Here is a 23988-nt window from a genome sequence, read left to right on the forward strand (position 1 = left end):
TGGGTTTATCCTGTATGGGACTCTCTGCGCTTCCTAAACTTGGGTGGTTATTTCCTTTCCCATGTTGGAGAAGTTTTTGACTAGAATATCTTCAGATATTTTCTTGGGTCCTTTCTCTCTCTCTTCTCCTTCTGGGACCCCTATAATGCGAATGTTGTTGCATTTAATGTTGTCCCAAAGCTCTCTTAGGGTGTCTTCATTTCTTTTCATTCTTTTTTCTTTATTCTCTTCCACAGCAGTGAATTCCACCACTCTGTCTTCCAGGTCACTTATCCATTCCTCTGCCTCAGGTATTCTGCTTTTGATTCTTTCTAGTGTAGTTTTCATTTCAGTTTTTTTTTTTTTTTTTTTTTTTTTTTTTTTTTTGGGTACACGGGCCTCTCACTGTTGTGGCTTCTCACATTGCGGAGCACAGGCTCCGGACGCGCAGGCTCAATGGCCATGGCTCACGGGCCCAGCCACTCCGCGGCATGTGGAATCCTCCCGGACCAGGGCATGAGCCCGTGTCCCCTGCATCGGCAGGCGGACTCTCAACCACTGCGCCACCAGGGAAGCCCCATTTCAGTTATTTTATTGTTCATCTCTACTTGTTTGTTCTTTAATTCTGCTGGGTCTTTGTTAAACATTTCTTGCATCTTCTCAGTCTTTGCCTCCATTCTTTTTCCTAGGTCCTGGATCATCTTCACTATCATTATTCTGAATTGTTTTTCTGGGGTTTTATCTTGTTCCTTCATCTGGTACATAGCCCTCTGCCTTTTCATCTTGTCTATCTTTCGTGAGTGTGGTTTTTTTCCCACAGGCTGCAGGATTGTAGTTCTTCTTGCTTCTGCTGTCTGCCCTCTGGTGTTTGAGGCTATCTAAGAGACCTCTTCAAGTTTCCTGATGGGAGGGACTGGTGGTGGGTAGTGCTGGCTGTTGCTCTCTGCTAATTTGTTTTTAAAGAAACTGACACCAGTGAATTGGCAATAATTGCTTAAGCACCTGTGCTTACTTGGGACAATTGTGGTGGAATATATATCTTTAAAAGTGATATTTTAAACCACCTATAATCCTTCTACCCACTGTTAACAGTTTAGTATTTGGTATATTTCCTTCTAATTCTTTTTTTTTTCTTTCACTTCTTATATACCTCTCCTTTTTTTAGACTATTTCTAAATTGCGAAATATCTGGAAGTTTAAAAAGCAAAAACTCTTCTTTGTGTTAACCATTCCATGAATAAATAAGAAAGAGGTAGGCGAGAATTAGCAGTGCTAAATAAAAGTGCATAGATAGACCTGTTAGCAAGGTTGATTGTTGGAATGAGAATGTACATGTTTCTCTCATAAGTTACCTTAGGGGTGCTACAATGTGATTGTGTTTCCAATAAAACTGCCCTCCTTTTTTCTTCTTTGTTGGATCTATACACAAATTTAATCAGAAGTATAAATCACTGCTATAAACGTATGGTATATTCTAAACATGACTCCCATGTCTACCTTTTAGATGAGAAAAATATGTATTAAAGTTAAATCACACTGTGAGAATGAATTTCTTTGTAGAGGAAAAAAGAGTGATTAAATGTAATCTTCCTGGTTAGGAGTAATGCGAGACAAAGGTGTTTGCTGGAGGATACCATTCCTATTTGCCAGTCGCCATGCTGTTTTGCAAGTTTTCAGAAGCAGAGGCAGCTTTGGTAAGCCATATTGCTTTACCTTCCAGGCATCTGGAGTTTGAGCTAAGAAAGAATATTATTGTCTTGCTCTTAGCCTCTCTTAAGACACCAAAGTAAGGTTGGATTTCACCTTAGCATACACCATTTATTTATTCTCTTACTTCCTTTCCTACATTTTATCATTAACTTTGACCCAAACAATGGACGTCAGGTTCAGTTACTATACTGGCTCCATGCCAGCTCTAATGAGCCAGGAGATCCTGGCCTTCCCATCAGTCTTCATCAGTTTCAGTCTTTCTTACTGACACCTCTTGTATTTCAATATCAAATTTATTGTGCTTTTCCTTGTCATCCAATTTTCTAAATTCTTCCAAACTGGGATAGATAGTTGATCTGTCTGGGTCTTGTTACTGCTGGAGCCAGTGGCTTCCCCAGTCTTGTTAATGCTCTGTCAAAACTCTGGTTTCTTCCCCATCAGTTTCTGCTTTTTCCATTCCATGTGTTTACAGCAACTGAAATATTTTCATCCTATTTTGTTCTTTCCTCTGTTGACTCCCCTTCCTTTCCTCTCTTTCTACTGAATCATTCTAATTTTCCTAGCATCAGTAAAGCCCATTGAAAGAAGTTAGAACAGTAAATCAGACATAGTTTCTTGCATTATTTCTTATCCATACCTGCCTCCCCACCACCACCCCCCAGTAACAAAGCAATATGGGAAGAACATTAGGTGTACTCTAATCACATCTCTTATGGTGGTCTGGGTCACAGGCATCTTCATTAGGAGAACATCCTGGTTACAGTAACGCCAGTCCAACACGACTTGCATTCACAGCATATCAGCTGCTGTACCAGTGGTGTTCCATTTAGTAGGAGAGTTGGGCAATTGCCTTTTTCAGGATACATACTGTGTTCTGTTGTTGCCCTTAGTCACCCCAAAACGCTAGATGTTCCCCCATCTCTAATTTTCATCCAAGCCATCACAGACTGTTGACTAGTTAGGGGTCATATGTTAACCAATACATGCCTCTTGGAGAGTAAGGGAAGATGGCGGAAGAGTAAGACGCGGAGATCACCTTCCTCTCCACAGATACACCAGAAATACATCTACACGTGGAACAACTCCTGCAGAACACCTACTGAAGGCTGGCAGAAGACCTCAGACCTCCCAAAAGGCAAGAAACTCCCCACGTACCTGGGTAGGGCAAAAGGAAAAAAGAATAAACAGAGACAAAAGAATAGGGACGGCACCTGCACCAGTGGGAGGGAGCTGTGAAGGAGGAAAAGTTTCCACACACTAGGAAGCCCCTTCGCGGGCGGAGACGGCGGGAGGCGGAGGGGGGAGCTTCGAAGCCGCGGAGGAGTGCACAGCAACGGGTGCGGAGGGCAAAGCGGGGAGATTCCCGCACAGAGGATCGGTGCCGACCGGCACTCACCAGCCCGAGAGGCTTGTCTGCTCACCCGCCGGGACGGGCGGGGCTGCGAGCTGAGGCTCTGAGGCTAGGGTTTCGGTTTCGGACGGAGCGCAGGGAGAGGACTGGGGTTGGCGGCTTGAACATAGCCTGAAGGGGTTAGTGCACCACAGCTAGCCGGGAGGGAGTCCGGGGAAAAGCCTGCACCTGCCGAAGAGGCAAGAGACTTTTTCTTCCCTCTTTGTTTCCTGGTGCGTGAGGAGAGGGGTTTAAGAACGCTGCTTAAAGGAACTCCAGAGACGGGCGCGAGCCGCGGCTAAAAGCGCGAACCCCAGAGACGGGCGAGAGCCGCGGCTGAAAGCGCGGACCCCAGAGACGGGCGCGAGCCGCGGCTGAAAGCGCGGACCCCAGAGACGGGCGCGAGCCGCGGCTGAAAGCGCGGACCCCAGAGACGGGCGCGAGCCGCGGCTGAAAGCGCGGACCCCAGAGACGGGCGCGAGCCGCGGCTGAGGGCGCGGACCCCAGAGACGGGCGCGAGCCGCGGCTGAGGGCGCTGACTCCAGAGACGGGCGCAAGCCGCGGCTGGAGGCGCGGACCCCAAGGCGGGCGGGAGACGTTGGGGCTGCTGCTGCCGCCACCAAGGGGCCTGTGTGCGAGCGCAGGTCGCTCTCCACTCCCCTCTTCCGCGGAGCCTGTGCAGCCCGCCACTGCCGGGTTCCCGGGATCCGGGGACGACTTCCCCGGGAGAGCCCACGGCGGGCCTCGGGCTGGTGGCCGGACTTTGCCGCCGCAGGCCCGCCCCGCATTCCGTGCCCCTCCCTCCCCGCCGCCGGCCTCCGTACGCCAGAACCCCCGAATCAGCGGCTCCTTTAACCCCGTCCTGTCTGAGCAAAAAAACAGACGCCCTCCAGCGACCTACACGCAGAGGAAGGGCCAAATCCAAAGCTGAGCCCCTGTGAGCTGTGAGAACAAAGAAGAGAAAGGGAAATCTCTCCCAGCAGCCTCAGAAGTAGCGGATTAAAGCTCCACAATCAACTTGATGTACCCTGCATCTGTGGAATACATGAATAGACAGCCAATCATCCCAAATTAAGGAGGTGGACTTTGGGAGCAAGATCTATGATTTTTCTCCCTATTCCTCTTTTTGTGAATGTGTATGTGTATGCTTCTGTGTGAGATCTTGTCTGTATAGTCTTGCTTCCACCATTTGTCCTAGGTTCTATCCGTCCATGGTTTTTTCTTAAAATTTTTTTTCTTAATAATCAATTTTAATTTTAAGAACGTTATTATACTTTACCTTCGTCCTTTCTTTCTTTCTTTCTTTCCTTCCTTCCTTCCCTCCTTTAGACAACGAATCATCCCAAATTGAGGAGGTGGTCTCTGACAGCAAGATTTATGATTTTTCCCCCTTTACCTCTTTTTGTGAGGGTGTATGTGTACGCTTCTGTGTAAGACTTTGTCTGTATAGCTTTGCTTCCAACATTTGTCCTAAGGTTCTATCCGTCCCTTTTTTTTTTTTTTTTCTAATTAAGAATTTTTTTAATTCAATAACTTTATTATACTCTATTTTATTTTTACTGTATCTTCTTTCTGTTTTCCCTTCTTTCCCTCCTTCCTTCCTTCCTCCCTCCCTCCTTTCGTTCCTTCTTGCCTTCTTTCCTTCCTTGCTTCTTTCTTTCTTCCTTCCTTCCTTCCTTCCTTCCCTCCTTCCTTCCCTCCTTTAGACAACGAATCATCCCAAATTGAGGAGGTGGTCTCTGACAGCAAGATTTATGATTTTTCCCCCTTTACCTCTTTTTGTGAGGGTGTATGTGTACGCTTCTGTGTGAGACTTTGTCTGTACAGCTTTGCTTCCAACATTTGTCCTAAGGTTCTATCCGTCCCTTTTTTTTTTTTTTTCTAATTAAGAATTTTTTTAATTCAATAACTTTATTATACTCTATTTTATTTTTACTGTATCTTCTTTCTGTTTTCCCTTCTTTCCCTCCTTCCTTCCTTCCTCCCTCCCTCCTTTCGTTCCTTCTTGCCTTCTTTCCTTCCTTGCTTCTTTCTTTCTTCCTTCCTTCCTTCCTTCCTTCCCTCCTTTAGACAACGAATCATCCCAAATTGAGGAGGTGGTCTCTGACAGCAAGATTTATGATTTTTCCCCCTTTACCTCTTTTTGTGAGGGTGTATGTGTACGCTTCTGTGTAAGACTTTGTCTGTACAGCTTTGCTTCCAACATTTGTCCTAAGGTTCTATCCGTCCTTTTTTTTTTTCTAATTAAGAATTTTTTAATTCAATAACTTTATTATACTTTATTTTATTTTTACTGTATCTTTTTTCTTTTTGTTTTTCCTTCTTTCCCTCCTTCCTTCCTCCCTCCCTCCCTCCCTCCTTTCGTTCCTTCTTGCCTTTTTTCCTTCTTTGCTTCTTTCTTTCTTTCTTCCTTCCTTCCTTCCTTCCTTCCCTCCTTCCTTCCCTCCTTTCCTTCTTTCTTTCCTCATACGTCTACTAATTCCCTCTACTTTTTCTCCCTTTTATTCTGAGCCGTGTGGATGAAAGGCTCTTGGTGCTCCAGCCAGGAGGCAGGGCTCTGCCTCTGAGGTAGGAGAGCCAACTTCAAGACACTGGTTCACAAGAGACCTCCCAGCTCCAGATAATATCAAACGGCGAAAATCTCCCAGAGACCCCCATCTTAACACCAGCACCCAGCTTCACTCAACGACCAGCAAGCCACAGTGCTGGACAACCTGTGCCAAACAACTAGCAAAACAGGAACACAACCCCACCCATTAGCAGAGAGGCTGCCTAAAATCATAATAAGGCCACAGACACCCCAAAACACACCACCAGACGTGAACCTGCCCACTAGAGAGACAAGATCCAGCCTCTTCCACCACAACACAGGCACTAGTCCCCTCCACCAGGAAGCCTACACAACCCACTGAACCAACCTTAGCCACTGGAGACAGACATCAAAAACAGGAGGAACTACGAACCTGCAGCCTGCAAAAAGGAGACCCCAAACACAGTAAGATAAGCAAAATGAGAAAACAGAAAAACACACAGCAGATAAAGGAGCAAGATAAAAATGCACCAGACCTAACAAATGAAGAGGAAATAGGCAGTCTACCTGAAAAAGAATTCAGAATAATGATAGTAAGGTTGATCCGAAATCTTGGAGATAGAATGGACAATAGAATGGACAAAATGCAAGAATCAGTTAACAAGGACCTAGAAGAACTAAAGATGAAACAAGCAACGATGAACAACACAATAAATGAAATTAAAAATACTCTAGATGGGATCAATAGCAGAATAACTGAGGCAGAAGAACGGATAAGTGACCTGGAAGATAAAATAGTGGAAATAACTACTGCAGAGCAGAATAAAGAAAAAAGAATGAAAAGAACTGAGGACAGTCTCAGAGACCTCTGGGACAACATTAAACGCACCAACATTCGAATTATAGGGGTTCCAGAAGAAGAAGAGAAAAAGAAAGGGACTGAGAAAATATTTGAAGAGATTATAGTTGAAAACTTCCCTAATATGGGAAAGGAAATAGTTAACCAAGTCCAGGAAGCACAGAGAGTCCCATACAGGATAAATACAAGGAGAAATACGCCAAGACACATATTAATCAAACTGTCAAAAATTAAATACAAAGAAAGCATATTAAAAGCAGCAAGGGAAAAACAACAAATAACACATAAGGGAATCCCCATAAGGTTAACAGCTGATCTTTCAGCAGAAACCCTACAAGCCAGAAGGGAGTGGCAGGACATACTGAAAGTGATGAAGGAGAAAAACCTGCAACCAAGACTACTCTACCCAGCAAGGATCTCATTCAGATTTGATGGAGAAATTAAAACCTTTACAGACAAGCAAAAGCTGAGAGAGTTCAGCACCACCAAACCAGCTTTACAACAAATGCTAAAGGATCTTCTCTAGGCAAGAAACACAAAAGAAGGAAAAGACCTATAATAACGAACCCAAAACAATATAGAAAATGGGAATAGGAACATACATATCGATAATTACCTTAAATGTAAATGGACTAAATGCTCCCACCAAAAGACAGAGACTAGCTGAATGGATACAAAAACAAGACCCTTACATATGCTGTCTACAAGAGACCCACTTCAGACCTAGAGACACATACAGACTAAAAGTAAGGGGATGGAAAAAGATATTCCATGCAAATGGAAACCAAAAGAAAGCTGGAGTAGCAATTCTCATATCAGACAAAATAGACTTTAAAATAAGGACTATTAAAAGAGACAAAGAAGGACACTACATAATGATCAAGGGATCGATCCAAGAAGAAGATATAACAATTGTAAATATTTATGCACCCAACATAGGAGCACCTCAATACATAAGGCAAATACTAACAGCCATAAAAGGGGAAATTGACAGTAACACATTCATAGTAGGGGACTTAAACACCCCACTTTCACCCATGGACAGATCATCCAAAATGAAAATAAATAAGGAAACACAAGCTTTAAATGATACATTAAACAAGATGGACTTAATTGATATTTATAGGACACTCCATCCAAAAACAACAGAATACACATTTTTCTCAAGTGCTCACGGAACATTCTCCAGGATAGATCATATCTTGGGTCACAAATCAAGCCTTGGCAAATTTAAGAAAATTGAAATTGTATCAAGTATCTTTTCTGACCACAACGCCATGAGACTAGATATCAATTACAGGAAAAGATCTGTAAAAAATACAAACACATGGAGGCTAAACAATACACTACTTAATAATGAAGTGATCACTGAAGAAATCAAAGAGGAAATCAAAAAATACCTAGAAACAAATGACAATGGAGACACAACGACCCAAAACCTGTGGGATGCAGCAAAAGCAGTTCTAAGGGGGAAGTTTATAGCAATACAAGCCCACCTTAAGAAGCAGGAAACATCTAGAATAAACAACCTAACCTTGCACCTCAAGCAATTAGAGAAAGAAGAACAAAAAAAACCCCAAAGCTAGCAGAAGGAAAGAAATCATAAAAATCAGATCAGAAATAAATGAAAAAGAAATGAAGGAAACAATAGCAAAGATCAATGAAACTAAAAGCTGGTTCTTTGAGAAGATAAACAAAATAGATAAACCACTAGCCAGACTTATCAAGAAAAAAAGGGAGAAGACTCAAATCAATAGAATTAGAAATGAAAAAGGAGAGGTAACAACTGACACTGCAGAAATAAAAGAGATCATGAGAGATTACTACAAGCAACTCTATGCCAATAAAATGGACAATCTGGAAGAAATGGACAAATTCTTAGAAATGCACAACCTGCCAAGACTGAATCAGGAAGAAATAGAAAATATGAACAGACCAATCACAAGCACTGAAATTGAAACTGTGATTAAAAATCTTCCAACAAAGAAAAGCCCAGGACCAGATGGCTTCACAGGCGAATTCTATCAAACATTTAGAGAAGAGCTAACACCTATCCTTCTCAAACTCTTCCAAAATATAGCAGAGGGAGGAACACTCCCAAACTCATTCTACGAGGCCACCATCACCTTGATACCAAAACCAGGCAAGGATGTCACAAAGAAAGAAAACTACAGACCAATATCACTGATGAACATAGATGCAAAAATCCTCAACAAAATACTAGCAAACAGAATCCAACAGCACATTAAAAGGATCATACACCATGATCAAGTGGGGTTTGTTCCAGGAATGCAAGGATTCTTCAATATACGCAAATCTATCAATGTGATAAACCATATTAACAAACTGAAGGAGAAAAACCATATGATCATCTCAATAGATGCAGAGAAAGCTTTTGACAAAATTCAACACCCATTTATGATAAAAACCCTGCAGAAAGTAGGCATAGAGGGAACTTTCCTCAACATAATAAAGGCCATATACGACAAGCCCACAGCAAACATCATCCTCAATGGTGAAAAACTGAAAGCATTTCCACTAAGATCAGGAACAAGACAAGGGTGCCCACTCTCACCACTCTTATTCAACATAGTTTTGGAAGTTTTAGCCACAGCAATCAGAGAAGAGAAGGAAATAAAAGGAATCCAAATCGGAAAAGAAGAAGTAAAGCTGTCACTGTTTGCAGATGACATGATCCTATACATAGAGAATCCTAAAGATGCTACCAGAAAACTACTAGAGCTAATCAATGAATTTGGTAAAGTAGCAGGATACAAAATTAATGCACAGAAATCTCTGGCATTCCTATATACTAATGATGAAAAATCTGAAAGTGAAATCAAGAAAACACTCCCATTTACCATTGCAACAAAAAGAATAAAATATCTAGGAATAAACCTACCTAAGGAGACAAAAGACCTGTATGCAGAAAACTATAAGACACTGATGAAAGAAATTAAAGATGATACAAATAGATGGAGACATATACCATGTTCTTGGATTGGAAGAATCAACATTGTGAAAATGACTCTACTACCCAAAGCAATCTATAGATTCAATGCAATCCCTATCAAACTACCATTGGCATTTTTCACAGAACTAGAACAAAAAATTTCGCAATTTGTATGGAAACACAAAAGACCCCGAATAGCCAAAGCAATCTTGAGAACAAAAAAAGGAACTGGAGGAATCAGGCTCCCTGACTTCAGACTATACTACAAAGCTACAGTTATCAAGACGGTATGGTACTGGCACAAAAACAGAAAGATAGATCAATGGAACAGGATAGAAAGCCCAGAGATAAACCCATGCACATATGGACACCTTATCTTTGATAAAGGTGGCAGGAATGTACAGTGGAAAAAGGACAGCCTCTTCAATAAATGGTGCTGGGAAAACTGGACAGGTACATGTAAAAGAATGAAATTAGAACACTCCCTAACACCATACACAAAAATAAGCTCAAAATGGATTAAAGACCTAAATATAAGGCCAGAAACTATCAAACTATTAGAGGAAAACATAGGCAGAACACTCTATGACATAAATCACAGCAAGATTCTTTCTGACCCACCCCCTAGAGTAATGGAAATAAAAACAAAAATAAACAAATGGGACCTAATGAAACTTCAAAGCTTTTGCACAGCAAAGGAAACCATAAACAAGACCAAAAGACAACCCTCAGAATGGGAGAAAATTTTTGCAAATGAAGCAACTGACAAAGGATTAATCTCCAAAATTTACAAGCAGCTCATGCAGCTCAACAACAAAAAAACAAACAACCCAATCCAAAAATGGGCAGAAGACCTAAATAGACATTTCTCCAAAGAAGATATACAGACTGCCAACAAACACATGAAAGAATGCTCAACATCATTAATCATTAGAGAAATGCAAATCAAAACTACAATGAGATATCATCTCACACCAGTCAGAATGGCCATCATCAATAAATCTAGAAACAATAAATGCTGGAGAGGGTGTGGAGAAAAGGGAACCCTCTTGCACTGCTGGTGGGAATGTGAATTGGTTCAGCCACTATGGAGAACAGTATGGAGGTTCCTTAAAAAACTACAAATAGAACTACCATATGACCCAGCAATCCCACTACTGGGCATATACCCTGAGAAAACCGAAATTCAAAAAGAGTCATGTACCAAAATGTTCATCGCAGCTCTATTTACAATAGCCCGGAGATGGAAACAACCTAAGTGCCCATCATCGGATGAATGGATAAAGAAGATGTGGCACATATATACAATGGAATATTACTCAGCCATAAAAAGAAACGAAATTGAGCTATTTGTAATGAGGTGGATAGACCTAGAGTCTGTCATACACAGTGAAGTAAGTCAGAAAGAAAAAGACAAATACAGTATGCTAACACATATATATGGAATTTAAGAAAAAAAAAAAATGTCATGAAGAACCTAGGGGTAAGGCAGGAATAGAGACGCAGACCTCCTAGAGAACGGACTTGAGGTTATGGGGAGGGGGAAGGGTGAGCTGTGACGGGGCGAGAGAGAGTCATGGACATATACACACTAACAAACGTAGTAAGGTAGATAGCTAGTGGGAAGCAGCCGCATGGCACAGGGATATTGGCTCGGTGCTCTGTGACAGCCTGGAGGGGTGGGATAGGGAGGGTGGGAGGGAGGGAGACGCAAGAGGGAAGAGATATGGGAACATATGTATATGTATAACTGATTCACTTTGTTATAAAGCAGAAACTAACACACCATTGTAAAGTAATTATACCCCAATAAAGATGTTAAAAAAAAAAAAAAAAAATACATGCCTCTTTATGCAGCTGTGTCCAGAATTAGGGAAATAGTCTGAGTCCACAATCCTGAAAAACCATTTAAGTAGTGACTCTTCTGGGAGCTACCTATACTTATCAACAAAGTGCGTGAGCTCTTTAACTGTATGTCCTCCAGTTTCTGTTGTTTCATGACTTTGCCCTCTGCCAAACCTGTATCACCTTCTTTGTGACCAAAGGATGAAAGAGTATAATCTGCTATATTAAACTGGAAGAATCTGAGGTCCCTTCCTTCCAAAGAACTTCCATTCCAACTTGCTTCCAATCAGTTCAAGTCTCCCAGCTTCAGCTGTGGCACAGAGAACAAGCAGAACACCTTAATCTCCAGCTCATGCTCTCCCCACTAACACAGCCCTGAACACCTGGTTTTACCTAAACTAAAGGTAACAGCCTGTGGCACACACATAGGGAAACTGTGTGTGGGGGGGGGCTGGGGGTTGTTTCTTTTCTGTTGTGTTGTTCTCCCTAATAGGTGCATATAAAAATTATAAAGTCAATCTACCCATATCGTCTTTCTTTTTGAAAGTACAGGCAGTCATAAAACAAAACACTACCATTTAGTTTTGTAATCTTAAATTTCAAACAATGCGTGGATGAATTATGTTATATTGTAGAATGTGTTTTCAGTAATGTGTAGCATACAATGGAATAAATGCATATCCATACGTGCCCTGAATTTTCTAAACTGCAGGCTAATAAACAGGGTAACCTGCATCACTTCAGCCTGGTAGAGTTCACAAGCAGGTATTTCTCCTCTCGGTTTTGGTTTCTGCATTGTGTTCTCCGGAAGTCAGCTTACTGCTTTTGCAACTGGAGCCTAGAAGGTAACATTCTTTGACTCCAAACTATCTAACAGTGCTTTTCTCTCAAGATAACCAAGGTTGAGGTCTCTAAATTTCACTTGTCATTCTGGCTTCCAGCCATATTATATAAGACTTTAATTCATAATTAGTAAGAAGCTACAATTCCACAGAAAATAGAACATTTTTATATTAAATGACCATTATCCAACTTCATGATTTCACAAAATGATTAAGACACTAGAAAATAATTAAGATATCTTAAGTTTCCCAATACTGAAAAGTACAGGCATGGGGAGGGGGGTGGTAATTTTCTTTTTAACCTGTGTGTAACTCTTGCTACAATGACAGAAAGAAAATATATTCTTCTTAAAGAATTTCATTTTTATAGTTGCATAAATTATCAGATTTGCCCAAATTTTCTTTCCATATCAGAATCTCTGAGATCAGGTATGTTGCTTGCATAGTGATAGTCTTTAACCAAAACTCCCAAAGAGTAAGAACAAAAAGCCAAAAGTAGGCATCTCATAAACCTTGAGTGGTGGGTATTGTTGAAGAAGAGGATTGGATAACTGTCAGAAGGCTCTTTCTGGTAATGATAATATTTTTGTTTGAAGATTTAACTCAGGACTGACAGCCAGGAGAGAAAATCTACAGGTCCACAGTCCTTCATCCAAAATTCTTAGAGCCAAACGTATTTCAGAATTAACAAAATTTTAAGCTAACATGGTTTACATACCATATGGGATACAACATGATGTACGATTATTCACATTAAATGTAATAAACAGTAAATAAATAGCCTCATATCAGTTCAGGTCAGATTTTACAACCAAATAGATTTGGGTTAGGTCAGATATTGCTACCAAAAAGGTTATGAAAAAAACTTTCACTTTTCATTACTCTTAAGATTTCACGGGACTTCCCTATGGTTAAGACACTGTGCTCCCAATGCAGGGGGCCTGTGTTCAATGCCTGCTCAGGGAACTAGATCCTAGATCCCACGTGCTGTAACTAAGAGCCTGCATGCCACAACTAAAGATCCAGCATGCTGCAACTAAAGATCCTGAATGCTGCAACTAAAGATCCCGCATGCCACAGTGAAGATCCCACATGCCACAACTAAGACCCGGTGCAGCCAAATAAATTAAAAAAAAAAAAAAGATATCACAATTACAGATAAGGATTCTGGGCCCACATCACCATTTTATTTTATTTATTCCTAGTTCAGGAATCTCCATAAAAGGCATTGTCTCTGCTTTTCTCTAACTTATATCTTCATATTGTTCTCCTAGATAAAGGCTATACAGATTTCAGGAGGAACCCATTAAGGAATTTCAAATCCAGTTGGGTTAAATATTCACCTTCAGAGACAGAGAACTGAACTAAATTGCTTTTATAATTATTGTCATATTCAAGAAATAAAAATTCATAGGGATATTTAGTGAAAATAGGCTTTCTCACACCCCAGTTTCCCAGCCAGCCAAAGCACCCTCCTTGGATGTAACCTCTCTCAGTTTCCTGTGTGTCTTTTCAGGGATAGTTATACATATACAATATTGACTATGTATATGAATCTGTGCACTGTAAAACTACCCCAGTTTTTAAAATCCATACGATGTCCCATTGTATGAATGTACCACAGTGCATTTAGCCAGCCCACTAGTGAATGAATATTTGAGTTATTTTCAGTCTTTCATGATTGCAGACTATAATGCTGCAATGAATATTCCTATACATGTCATTTATAAATGTGTGAGGATATCTGTAAGATAAATTCCTAGAAATGTAATTGTGGGTCAAAGATAAATTCATTATAAATTTTGATAGATATTGCTAAATTGCTTTAATAGAGGTTGTACAACTTATGTTCCCACTTGCAATATTTGAAAGTGCCTGTTTTATTATACTTTAAAGAGTATAATCAAAAAGTTTAGTTCTTTGCCAATCTGAGAGATGAAAATGGTATCTTTTAGTTATAATTTACATTTTTCTTGTTATGAGTGAAGTTTTATATTTGAGTCATTTGTATTTTCTATAAACTATTGTTCTATTTTTTATCTATTTTTCCACTAATATGTTAGTCATTTTCTTTATATGTGAAAAAATGTAGTTATTTTTGTAACATGTTACAAACATTTTTCCCAGCTTCTCTTTCATCTTTTAACTTGGGTTCTATGGCATTTTTTCCCGTGCAGAAAACTCTCCCATACAAATTACTTTTCACGACCCTTTCAGCTGATTCTACCTTTAATTTGTCTTCAGTCGTTTCACTCTGCATTCATTCATGTAATAGTTTGTTATGATAGCTTTAATGGCACATTTATCCAGAGTTCTTTTCTAATCTTTCTAGCTAGTCTCCCTTTCTCTGCCTATATCCTGCTTCCTAACAATACTTCAAAAAAAATAGTAATAGTAATAGTTTTCATTAATTGAGCACTTATTATATGCCAGGCATAGAGCTAAACACTTTACATACATTATCATAATTCCAAAGATAAACATTGTCTTTATCCCCAATTTAAAGGTGAGGCAACTGAAGCTTGGAAAAACTAAGCAACTTGCTCCAAATCACTTAGTTAGAAATTGGTAGAACCAGGATTCAAATACAGCATCTTTACTTTGGAGCCTGAGCTCTTACCACTACCTTGAATGAAGTGTTTTAATAAAGAATATAAATTTGGAGATATTACCAGAAATGCTATAGTAGGATTATGCTCAGCCCTATAAGGAGGTCTAAGATATTATTCTCCTTGAATAGAAAAGTCTTGGGCATGAAGATTTCCAAATTTTTCCATATTTATTCACTTTGTTATTGCCTGTTTCCCACTGGTGTCTGAAAAGCCATGCCATTTAAAATAGATAAAATAGAATTGTCATCTATTAGAAGTATATATACTCATGAATTTAGCCCATTGAATTTTTCTACTTTGCTGAAAGTCTCTAGCTACAACTTTATTTAAGTGGTAATGACTTATCAGAGTAACAGTTTCATCAACTGGATTCACTTTTAAAAGCCCTAACACAACAGATAATATTGACTTTGTAGATCTAGAGGTTGAGATCACGAAATAGGAGTTAAACTTTTCAGCCAACATAATTTCAGTTTAACTGATACTATAGAACTAACAGCATTAAGAAGGCAGAAGAGAACCTGGAGGAACTCTTAATTTCTCCAGTGCCTGTACCAGAATGATGCCTGGGCTCCGCACACCTTGCTTATAGACTGTGGGGACTGGTTGGCATGAATGTGAGAAAAAAGTACTTATCTCATGCGGATCACTGATGCCTGTCTGAATTCACTATCTCAGAAAGGAAGATAGATGCTAGCTAGATCTTTATGAACCTGGCTAGATTATGGCATGGTAAAACAAACCTAATTAGAACTATTTTAGCTGAGATTTCCTGAACCCTTCATTGTGTCTTTTCATCTTATTTCTGCTCATTAAAGCAAGTTATGTTGACATTATCTTATATGAAGGTAGTAGAAAGGAAGTTTAAGAAAAGCATACTTTAAAGGAAATATTTTCAAGCAAACTGTCCTTAAATCAACACTAATGACCAAATACTGATTTTTTTTCTTCAGATAACAGAATAAATACAAAATATAGCTAGAGTAAGATAATAAAAGCTATGGGGATTCTTTAATAAAATTAGAGCGATGGCATCTCCATAAAATATAATACTGCTGTAGTTTACAAGAATTAGGTAGATCTATATGCATTATTGTGGAATGATCTCCAAAACATTCTGTTAAGTGAAAAAGCAGATCATAGATCATAACACATAAGCATGGCTCAATTTAAGTTTTTAAATATCAATACATGTGTGTCAATGTATGTTTATTTGTGTATGCACATATAAGCATGTAATTGTATAAAAAAGATTTGGAAGGATATATACTAAACTATTTACACTGATTTCTGGGAAACAGAATGGGATTTGTATTTTGGTAGGAGATAACATGTTGAAGGGAATTTTATTTTTCTCTGTATAATTCTATATATTTGAATTTTTATAATGAAAACATACTCATATTACTTGAGCAATTATAATTAAGAAAACAATTGTGACAAGGTAGTTTCATTTGTTATTTATTGTATACTTTACATTAAGAATACAGTGTTTCTTTTTTTTTTTTTTTTTTTTTTGTGGTACGCGGCCTCTCACTATTGTGGCCTCTCCCTTTGCGGAGCACAGGCTCCGGACACGCAGGCTCAGCGGCCATGGCTCACGGGCCCAGCTGCTCCGCGGCATGTGGGATCTTCCCGGACCGGGGCACGAACCCGTGTCCCCTGCATCGGCAGGCGGACTCTCAACCACTGTGCCACCAGGGAAGCCCAAGAATATAATGTTTCTTGCCCTCGTTTCCAGTGTAATGAGGGAGACAGACATTAAACAAATAAACACATACAAATAAATAATTACAAATTGTGATAAATACTAGGAAGAAAAAAAAAGATTATTATGAGAAAAAAATAACTAGGGCAATCTAATTTAGATAGTGGAGTTAAGGAAGGCTTTTCTGAAGCAGTGATATTTCAGTTGATATCCAGTAGGATGAATTACAGTTTTACAGGAGAAAAATAGGTAGATAGTTGATATACAAGTGTTTATCTTGTTATTATTCTTAACTATACATAAAATACTATATGCACTCTTCTGTATTAAAAAGTAAAAAAAGGGAGAGAAAGGAAAGAGAATGAGAGAGGGAAAACATTCCTAACAGATGAAAGAGCAAATATGCAGGTCTTAAAGCAGGAAATAACTTGTCCATTCCAGAAATAGAAAGAAGGCCATTGTAGCTGGATTGTAATGAGTGAAGCAGAAAGTCATATGTGAAATGAGAAAGGAGAAGCGGGCAGGAGACAGGACATTCGGGGTCTTGTTCCCAAGAAATGGAACCAATTAGGAGAGATATAGAGGGTGTTATTGTAAGGAATTCATGAGTTGTGAGGAAATTCAGTAAGAGTTGATGTTTACAGTCTTAACACTGAAATCCGTAAGGCAGGTCAGCAGGCTGGAAATTTAGGCAGAATATCTATGTTGCAGTCTTAAGACAATTCCTTCTCCTGCAGAATATCTATGCTGCAGTCTGAAAACAGAATTCCTTCTCCATTAGGAAACCTCAATCCTTGCTCTTAAGGCCGCCCTTAAGAACACACACACAAAGATAAGCAAAAGATATCTTTTGCTTTAAAGCAAAGATAATTTGCTTTAAAGTCAACTGGTAATTGTTAATTACATCTAAAAAATATTTTCTGCACTGCTGTTTGACCAAACAACTGAGTACCACATCCTAGCCAAGTTGACACATAACTTACCCATCACACTGCCCTTGTTAGCTATTTTATACTTAAGTGCAAGGGGCTGTCCCTGAACGGGATTGACAGGATCCATTGTGACTTTGTAAAAGTTCACTCTGGTTGCTCTGTGGAAGAGAACAGGAGTAAAATGGGAAACCATTGAGGCTGTTGCAGTAATACAGATGGGAGATGATAGGAACTGGGACCCAAAGGTTGAAATGGAATAAGAACAATCAAGCCATAATATATTTAGGAAGCAGAACCAACAGGACCTTACAGGGGAGAGGGCAGTAAAGAGAGGGAGGTGTCGAGGATGATTCTTAGGTTTTGGCTTTAGTAATGGAGTGGATGAAAGAGCTTTTGTTGAAATGAGAAAACGGGGAGAGGAGGAAGCAAATTTAGCCATGAGGAGAAGGTAGGTATGAGGCAAAGATGAAGACTTTGGTTTAGGGAAAGTTAAGTTCGAGATGCTTTGAGATGTCCAGTGGAGACATCATGTAAATGATTGGATTTTGGATCTTGGACTAAAGATAATAAATTCAAGAATTGGCACGGAGATGTTATATAATACTGAGGTTGGCTCAAAAGGAAGAGTAAAAGGAGAAAAGCAGAAAAGAGACCTCTGACCTAAGCCCTGAGGAATGTCAGTATTTTTAAGTTGGATGGAAGAAAAAGAGCTAGCAAATTATTTTGAGAAGCGGCCCAAAAGGCCAGAAGAAATTCAGGAGTTTGTAATGTCATGGAAACCAAGAACAGAGAGAAAAGTATTTCAAGGAGGAGGATATGGTCAATTCTGTAGAATGAATCTAAGAGGTCAAAATATTATAACTGAAATGTCCACTGGATTTGACAAAATGGAGGTTTTTTAGTGACCTTGGGAAGAATGGTTTCAAGAAAGTGGTCAGGAGAAAGCCAAGTTGAAGTGATTGCTGACCAAATGAGAGGTGAGGAAGAAGTGACAGTGCGCGCTACTGTTTGAAAAAGCTTGTTATAGAAAGAAGCAGAAGGGAATATGAGTTAAGGGAGGATTTCTTTTTAATTTTGTGCTATGGAAGTTTTCAAATGCACACAAAAATAGAGAGAATATAATGGACCCATATGCTTTACTGAGTTTCAGCAACCTTCAGTGTTCACTATTCCCTCTTAATCCGAGGCATCATATCATTTTACCAATAAATACTTCAATATGTATTTCTAACAGATAATTATTTTTTAAAACATAACCGTAATACCACTAACACGCCCCCAACAAAATAAAAGTTCTTTAATATCATCTAGTACTCTCTCCATATTCAGTTTTTCCCCATTTGTTTCAAACATACGTATCTATCATTGATTTTTTTAATCACTATTCAATTAAAGTCTACCTACTGCTTTTGGCTGATGGATCTCTTAAATCCCTTTTAATCTATAACAGGTTTCCCTTCTTTTGTAATGACATTTATTTGTTGAAGTAGCTGAGTCATTTGTTTTGTAGAATTTCACATATTCTGGGACTTAGATAATGACATCCTTATATCATTTAGCCTCTTCCTCTGTACTTTGCATTTCATGCAAATTGACAAAGTAGATGGAGAGGTTTGATTAGTTTAAAGTCTAATTGTTCTATAGTAAGAATACTTCATAGGTGATGCTGTGTACTTCCTGTTGTAGTATATTAGGAAGAAAATAATTACTGGTTGTCCTATTTTCATGATGTTAAGATGTATCAGTGTGCTTAGATGATGTCATCCTGATCCATCTATTATAAAGGTCACTACTGACCTTTCACTTAGGAATTTAGCAGCCATTGATGACTGCTAACTAGATTAGGGGCTGCAAAATGACAGTTTTTCTATTGTTATTCCCTCTTCATTTATAAGCTACGATTTTTCTAAAACAAGAAGGACTTTAAGGATGTTTTTTAATTTTGGAAGGTACCAGGTAATGCTGATGGCAATGATTTAGTAGAGAGAGAAAAACTGATACTGAAGAAGAGAGAAGAGATGATCAAATGATGATGATCCCCAAGAAGGTGACAGGGGATGGGATTCAGAGCAGTTAAGGAAGGATCAGCTTTTGTTAGGAGATGGTCCACTTCTTCCATTGTAAGGGAGGGAAGAAACAAGACAGATGCAGATGCAAGGAAGTTGGTAATTGGGTGATCAGAAGAGTAATTTAGTTTCCTTAGTTCCCTGTGGTTATATTTTTTCAAGGAAGTACACAGCAAAGTCATTGACTAGGAGGTGGAGAAATTGGGGGAAGGAAGTAGGGGAGCAAAAGTTTTAATTTTGCTTTTATGTTTAGTGACAACTTTAAAAAAAAAAAAAACTGTGAAAATTCCTGTAATGCCAATGGCTTTATTGGAGCCCTCAAACTAAAATTACTTTTTCTTAGAAATCTTACCTTTCAAAGGAACTCCTGAAAGCTGTCTAATCTCTTTGATGGAAGAAGAAATCAAGAATTTGTTCCAATATACAGTTCTGTCTGTGTTTTCTCTGTTCCTTCCTGAGACCTTAGCCTGATTCTTCTTGTTAGTTAATTCTTGATGTTGATTTGGATCACACTGATATACATTTTTGAAAACGTGATTGTTTGCCTCTGAGATCTGTTTCACCCTGTGAATGTCTTACTTATCCTTTTGGTCCCTGAGAAACTGGAAGTGTGGATTGCCATTACATGAATTCATGCAGCTTTTTTCTTGTAACTTTAATCTGGGTATTTGGGGAAATAACTGCATTATGTTCTGGCACCTCTAGAATGCAAATGCTAAGTATATTTCCAAAAGTGTTACTCTTGGAAATAGTAAAATCATAGTAAATAGTAAAATAGTAATTATTTTAAGCAAAATAATTAACATTCGCAGGCACGGTTAAATACCTCCAGTGGCAAAACCTAAATACCATAAGGAAGCAGGATACCCTCTTAAAGCATATTATTTTTTTTAATTGAAATATAGTTGATGTATAATATCATGTTAGTTTCAGGTGTAGGACATAGTGATTTGGCATTATGAAATGATCACCACGGTGAGTCTAATAACCATTTGTCCCCATACAAAGTTACTGCAATATTATTGACCATATCCCTTATGCTGTATGTTACATCCCCGTGGCTTATCTTATAACTGAAGGTTTGTACGTCTTAATCCCCTTTACCTATCTCATCCATCCTCCCATCTTCCTCCCATCAAGCACCCACCCATTTGTGCTCTGTATCTCTGAGTCTGTTTTCATTTTGTTTTCTTTGTTTTGGTTTTGGTTTCCAAATATAAGTGAGATCATACAGTATTTGTCTTTCTCTGTCTGACTTATTTCACTTAGCATGATACCCTCTAGAATCATCCATGTTGTCGCTAGAGGCAAATTTATTATTTTTTTTAATGGCTAAGTAACATCCCATTGTATATGTATACCACGTCTTCTTTATGCATTTATCTATTAGTGGACACTTAGGTCACTTCCACATCTTGGCTATTGTAAATAATGCTGCAGTGAACACTAAGGTGCATATGTCTTTTCAAATTAGTATTTTTGTTTTCTTTGGGTAAATACCCAGGAGTGGAATTGTTGGATCATATGATTTGAGGGGCCTTCATACTGTTTTCCATAGTGGCCGCACCAATTTACAATCCCATCAACAGCATTCTACACATCCTTGCCAACAGTTATTATTTGTTGTCTTTTTGGTAATAGTCGTTCTGACAGGTGTAAGGTGGTATCTCAGTGAGGTTTTGATTTGCATTTCTCTGATGATTAGTGATGTTGAGCATAGTTTCACGTGTCTGTTGGCCATCCGCTTGTCTTCTTTGGAAAAATGTCTATTCATATCCTCTGCCCATTTTTAATTGGGTTGTTTGTTTTTTTCAATGTTGAGTTATATGAGTTCTTTGTATATTTTGGATATTAGATCCTTATTGCATATATTGTTTGCAGATATCTTCTCCCATTAAGGAGGCTGCCTTTTCCTTTATTTTTTTTTATTGGAGTATAATTGCTTTACAATGTTGTGTTAGTTTCTGCTGTACAATGAAGTGAATCAGCTATATGTATACCTATATCCCCTCCCTCTTGGACTTCCCTCCCACCAATCTAGGTCATCACAGCACCGAGCTGAGCTTCCTGTGCTGTATAGCATGTTCCTGCTAGCTGTCTATTTTACACATGGTAGTGTATATATGTCAATCCTAATCTCCCAATTCGTCCCACCCTCTCCTTCCCCCCTGTGTCCACATGTCCATTCTCTATGCCTGTGTCTCTATTCCTGCCCTGCAAACCAGTTCATCTGTACCATTTTTCTAGATTCCACATATATGCGTTAATATATGATATTAGTTTTTCTCTTTCTGGCTTACTTCACTGTGTATGACAGACTCTAGGTCCATCCACATCTCTACAAATGACCCAATTTTGTTCCTTTTTATGGCTGAGTAATAATCCATTTTATATATGTACCACATTGTCTTTATCCATTCATCTGTTGTTGGACATGTAGGTTGTTTCCATGTCCTGGCTATTGTAAATAGTGCTGCAGTGAACATTGGGGTACACGTGTCCTTTTGAATTATGGCTTTCTCTGGGTATATGCCCAGTAGTAGGATTGCTGGGTCATATGGTAGTTCTATTTTTAGTTTTTTAAGGAACCTCCATACTGTTCTCCATAGTGGCTGTACCAATTTACATTCCTACCAACAGTGCAAGAGTGTTCCCTTTTCTCCACACCCTCTCCAGCATTTATTGTTTGTAGGTTTTTTGATGATGGTCATTCTGACTGGCATGAGGTGATACCTCATTGTAGTTTTGATTTGCATTTCTCTAATGATTAGTGAAGTTGAGCATCGTGTGTTTGTTGGCAATCTGTGTATCTTCTTTGGAGAAATGTCTCTTTAGATCTTCTGCCCATTTTTGGATTGTGTTGTTCGTTGTTTTTAATATTGAGCTGCATGAGCTGCTTGTATATTTTGGAGATTAATCCTTTGTCCGTTGCTTCATTTGCAAATATTTTCTCCCATTCTGAGGGTTGTCTTTTTGTCTGGTTTATGGTTTCCTTTGCTGTGCAAAAGCTTTTAAGTTTAATTAGGTCCCATTTGTTTATTTTTGTTTTTATTTTCATTACTCTAGGAGGTGGGTCAAAAAAGATCTTGCTGTGGTTTATGTCAAAGAGTGTTTTTCCTGTGTTTTCCTGTAAGAGTTTTATAGTGTCTGGCCTTACATTTAGGTCTGTAATCCATTTTGAGTTTATTTTTGTGTATGGTGTTAGGGAGTATTCTAATTCCAGTCTTCTACATGTAGCTGTCTGGTTTTCCCAGGACCACTTATTGAAGAGGCTGTCTTTTCTCCACTGTATGTTCTTGCCTCCTTTGTCATAAATTAGGTGAGTTACATGAGCTCTTTGTGTATTTTGGATATTAAATCTTTATTGGATATATTGTTTGCAATATCTTCTCCCACTAAGGAGACTGCCTTTTCCTTTTGTTGGTGGTTTCCTTCGTTGCACAAAAGCTTCTTATTTCGATGTAGTGCCATTTGTTTATATTTGCTTTTTTTAATCTTGCAATTGATTTTATTTTTTAAATTAATATACAAGCAATTTTAATTCATTGATTTATATTAATCAATCAAAATATCAAAAAAATGTTTAACTGTTTTTATTTCCCTTGCCTAAAAAAAAATTTCTAAGCATGATGTCAAAAAGTGTACTGCTTATGTTTTCTTCTAGGAGTTTTATGGTTTCAGGTGTTAACATTAAGGCTTTAATCCATTTTGAGTTTACTTTTGTCTATGATGTGACTTAGAGCATATTCTTAAAGCTTGCTCTTAAAATTCAAGTCTAGGTCCTATCAAGGTGCTTCCTTTTCCAGCCAAGATAGAGTAACAGGGATTGGATTTATTCCCCCACCTGAACAAGAAAACAAACAGACAAAATACATGAAACAACTGTTTTCAGATATTGTACGTCAAGGACAGTTATCCATGAAAGAGGAGAAATAAATGAGGTTAGCTCTACAATCACATTTCTAGGCCACAAATCAGGAACCTCCGTGGAGCCCAGCAAGTTCACTGACTTGAGGAGGCAGAGCTGGGAGTCTGAGGATACCAAGATGGCTAGTGTTTGCAGGGCAGAGGAGTGAACAGGAGAGAGCTACAAAAAGAGAGAGCTGTAGATATCTGTAGTGTCTAAAATTGCTTAAAAAGCTAACATTAGAAGGAGCATCAATAGTCAATTTAAAAACAAGGCAAATGATTTCAGGTGGTTTTCCTTGACTCTTAATGAGTTGACTCATATTACAGATTGGGTTCTGTTGGAGTCAGTGCCAAGTGCCAAGTTTGTACCAGTGACTGAAGAATTACCTTCTGTGAATAGTCTATGTGGAAAAATTACAGGCAAGAATATTTTCAAGGAAGTTGAGAAAATATATTTTCAGTACAACCTTAAGTGGAATCCTCTAGTATTACAACTGATGGTGGCAAAATTATGTATGGAGCAGACAAAGGTTTAATTAACCCAATTTATAAAGCTTGTGAAAAATGTAAGGTATTTAAAGCTTATTGTTATTCATCACCTTATTCATCAGCAGCTACTTTGAGGAACATATTTTAATTTATTACAGGTTATT

The 23988-nt window shown here is 38.8% G+C and overlaps 1 protein-coding gene across 8 annotated transcripts in view; it reads left to right on the plus strand.

The window, feature by feature from the left end:
* KIAA1328 (KIAA1328 ortholog) overlaps positions 1-23988 on the plus strand; it is a 391966-nt gene that overhangs the window by 343020 nt on the left and 24958 nt on the right. For 5 of the 8 annotated variants that reach the window (XM_019930365.3, XM_019930368.3, XM_019930370.3 and 2 more), the window contains one exon: positions 1578-1673. The exons of the other annotated variants lie outside the window; for them this stretch is intronic. In XM_019930365.3, the coding sequence (XP_019785924.3) occupies positions 1578-1673 (96 nt within the window). The remainder of the gene's footprint in view (positions 1-1577; positions 1674-23988) is intronic. 8 annotated transcript variants of the gene reach the window in all.

This window comes from Tursiops truncatus, chromosome 13 (assembly GCF_011762595.2).
Source record: "Tursiops truncatus isolate mTurTru1 chromosome 13, mTurTru1.mat.Y, whole genome shotgun sequence".
NCBI lineage: Eukaryota > Metazoa > Chordata > Mammalia > Artiodactyla > Delphinidae > Tursiops > Tursiops truncatus.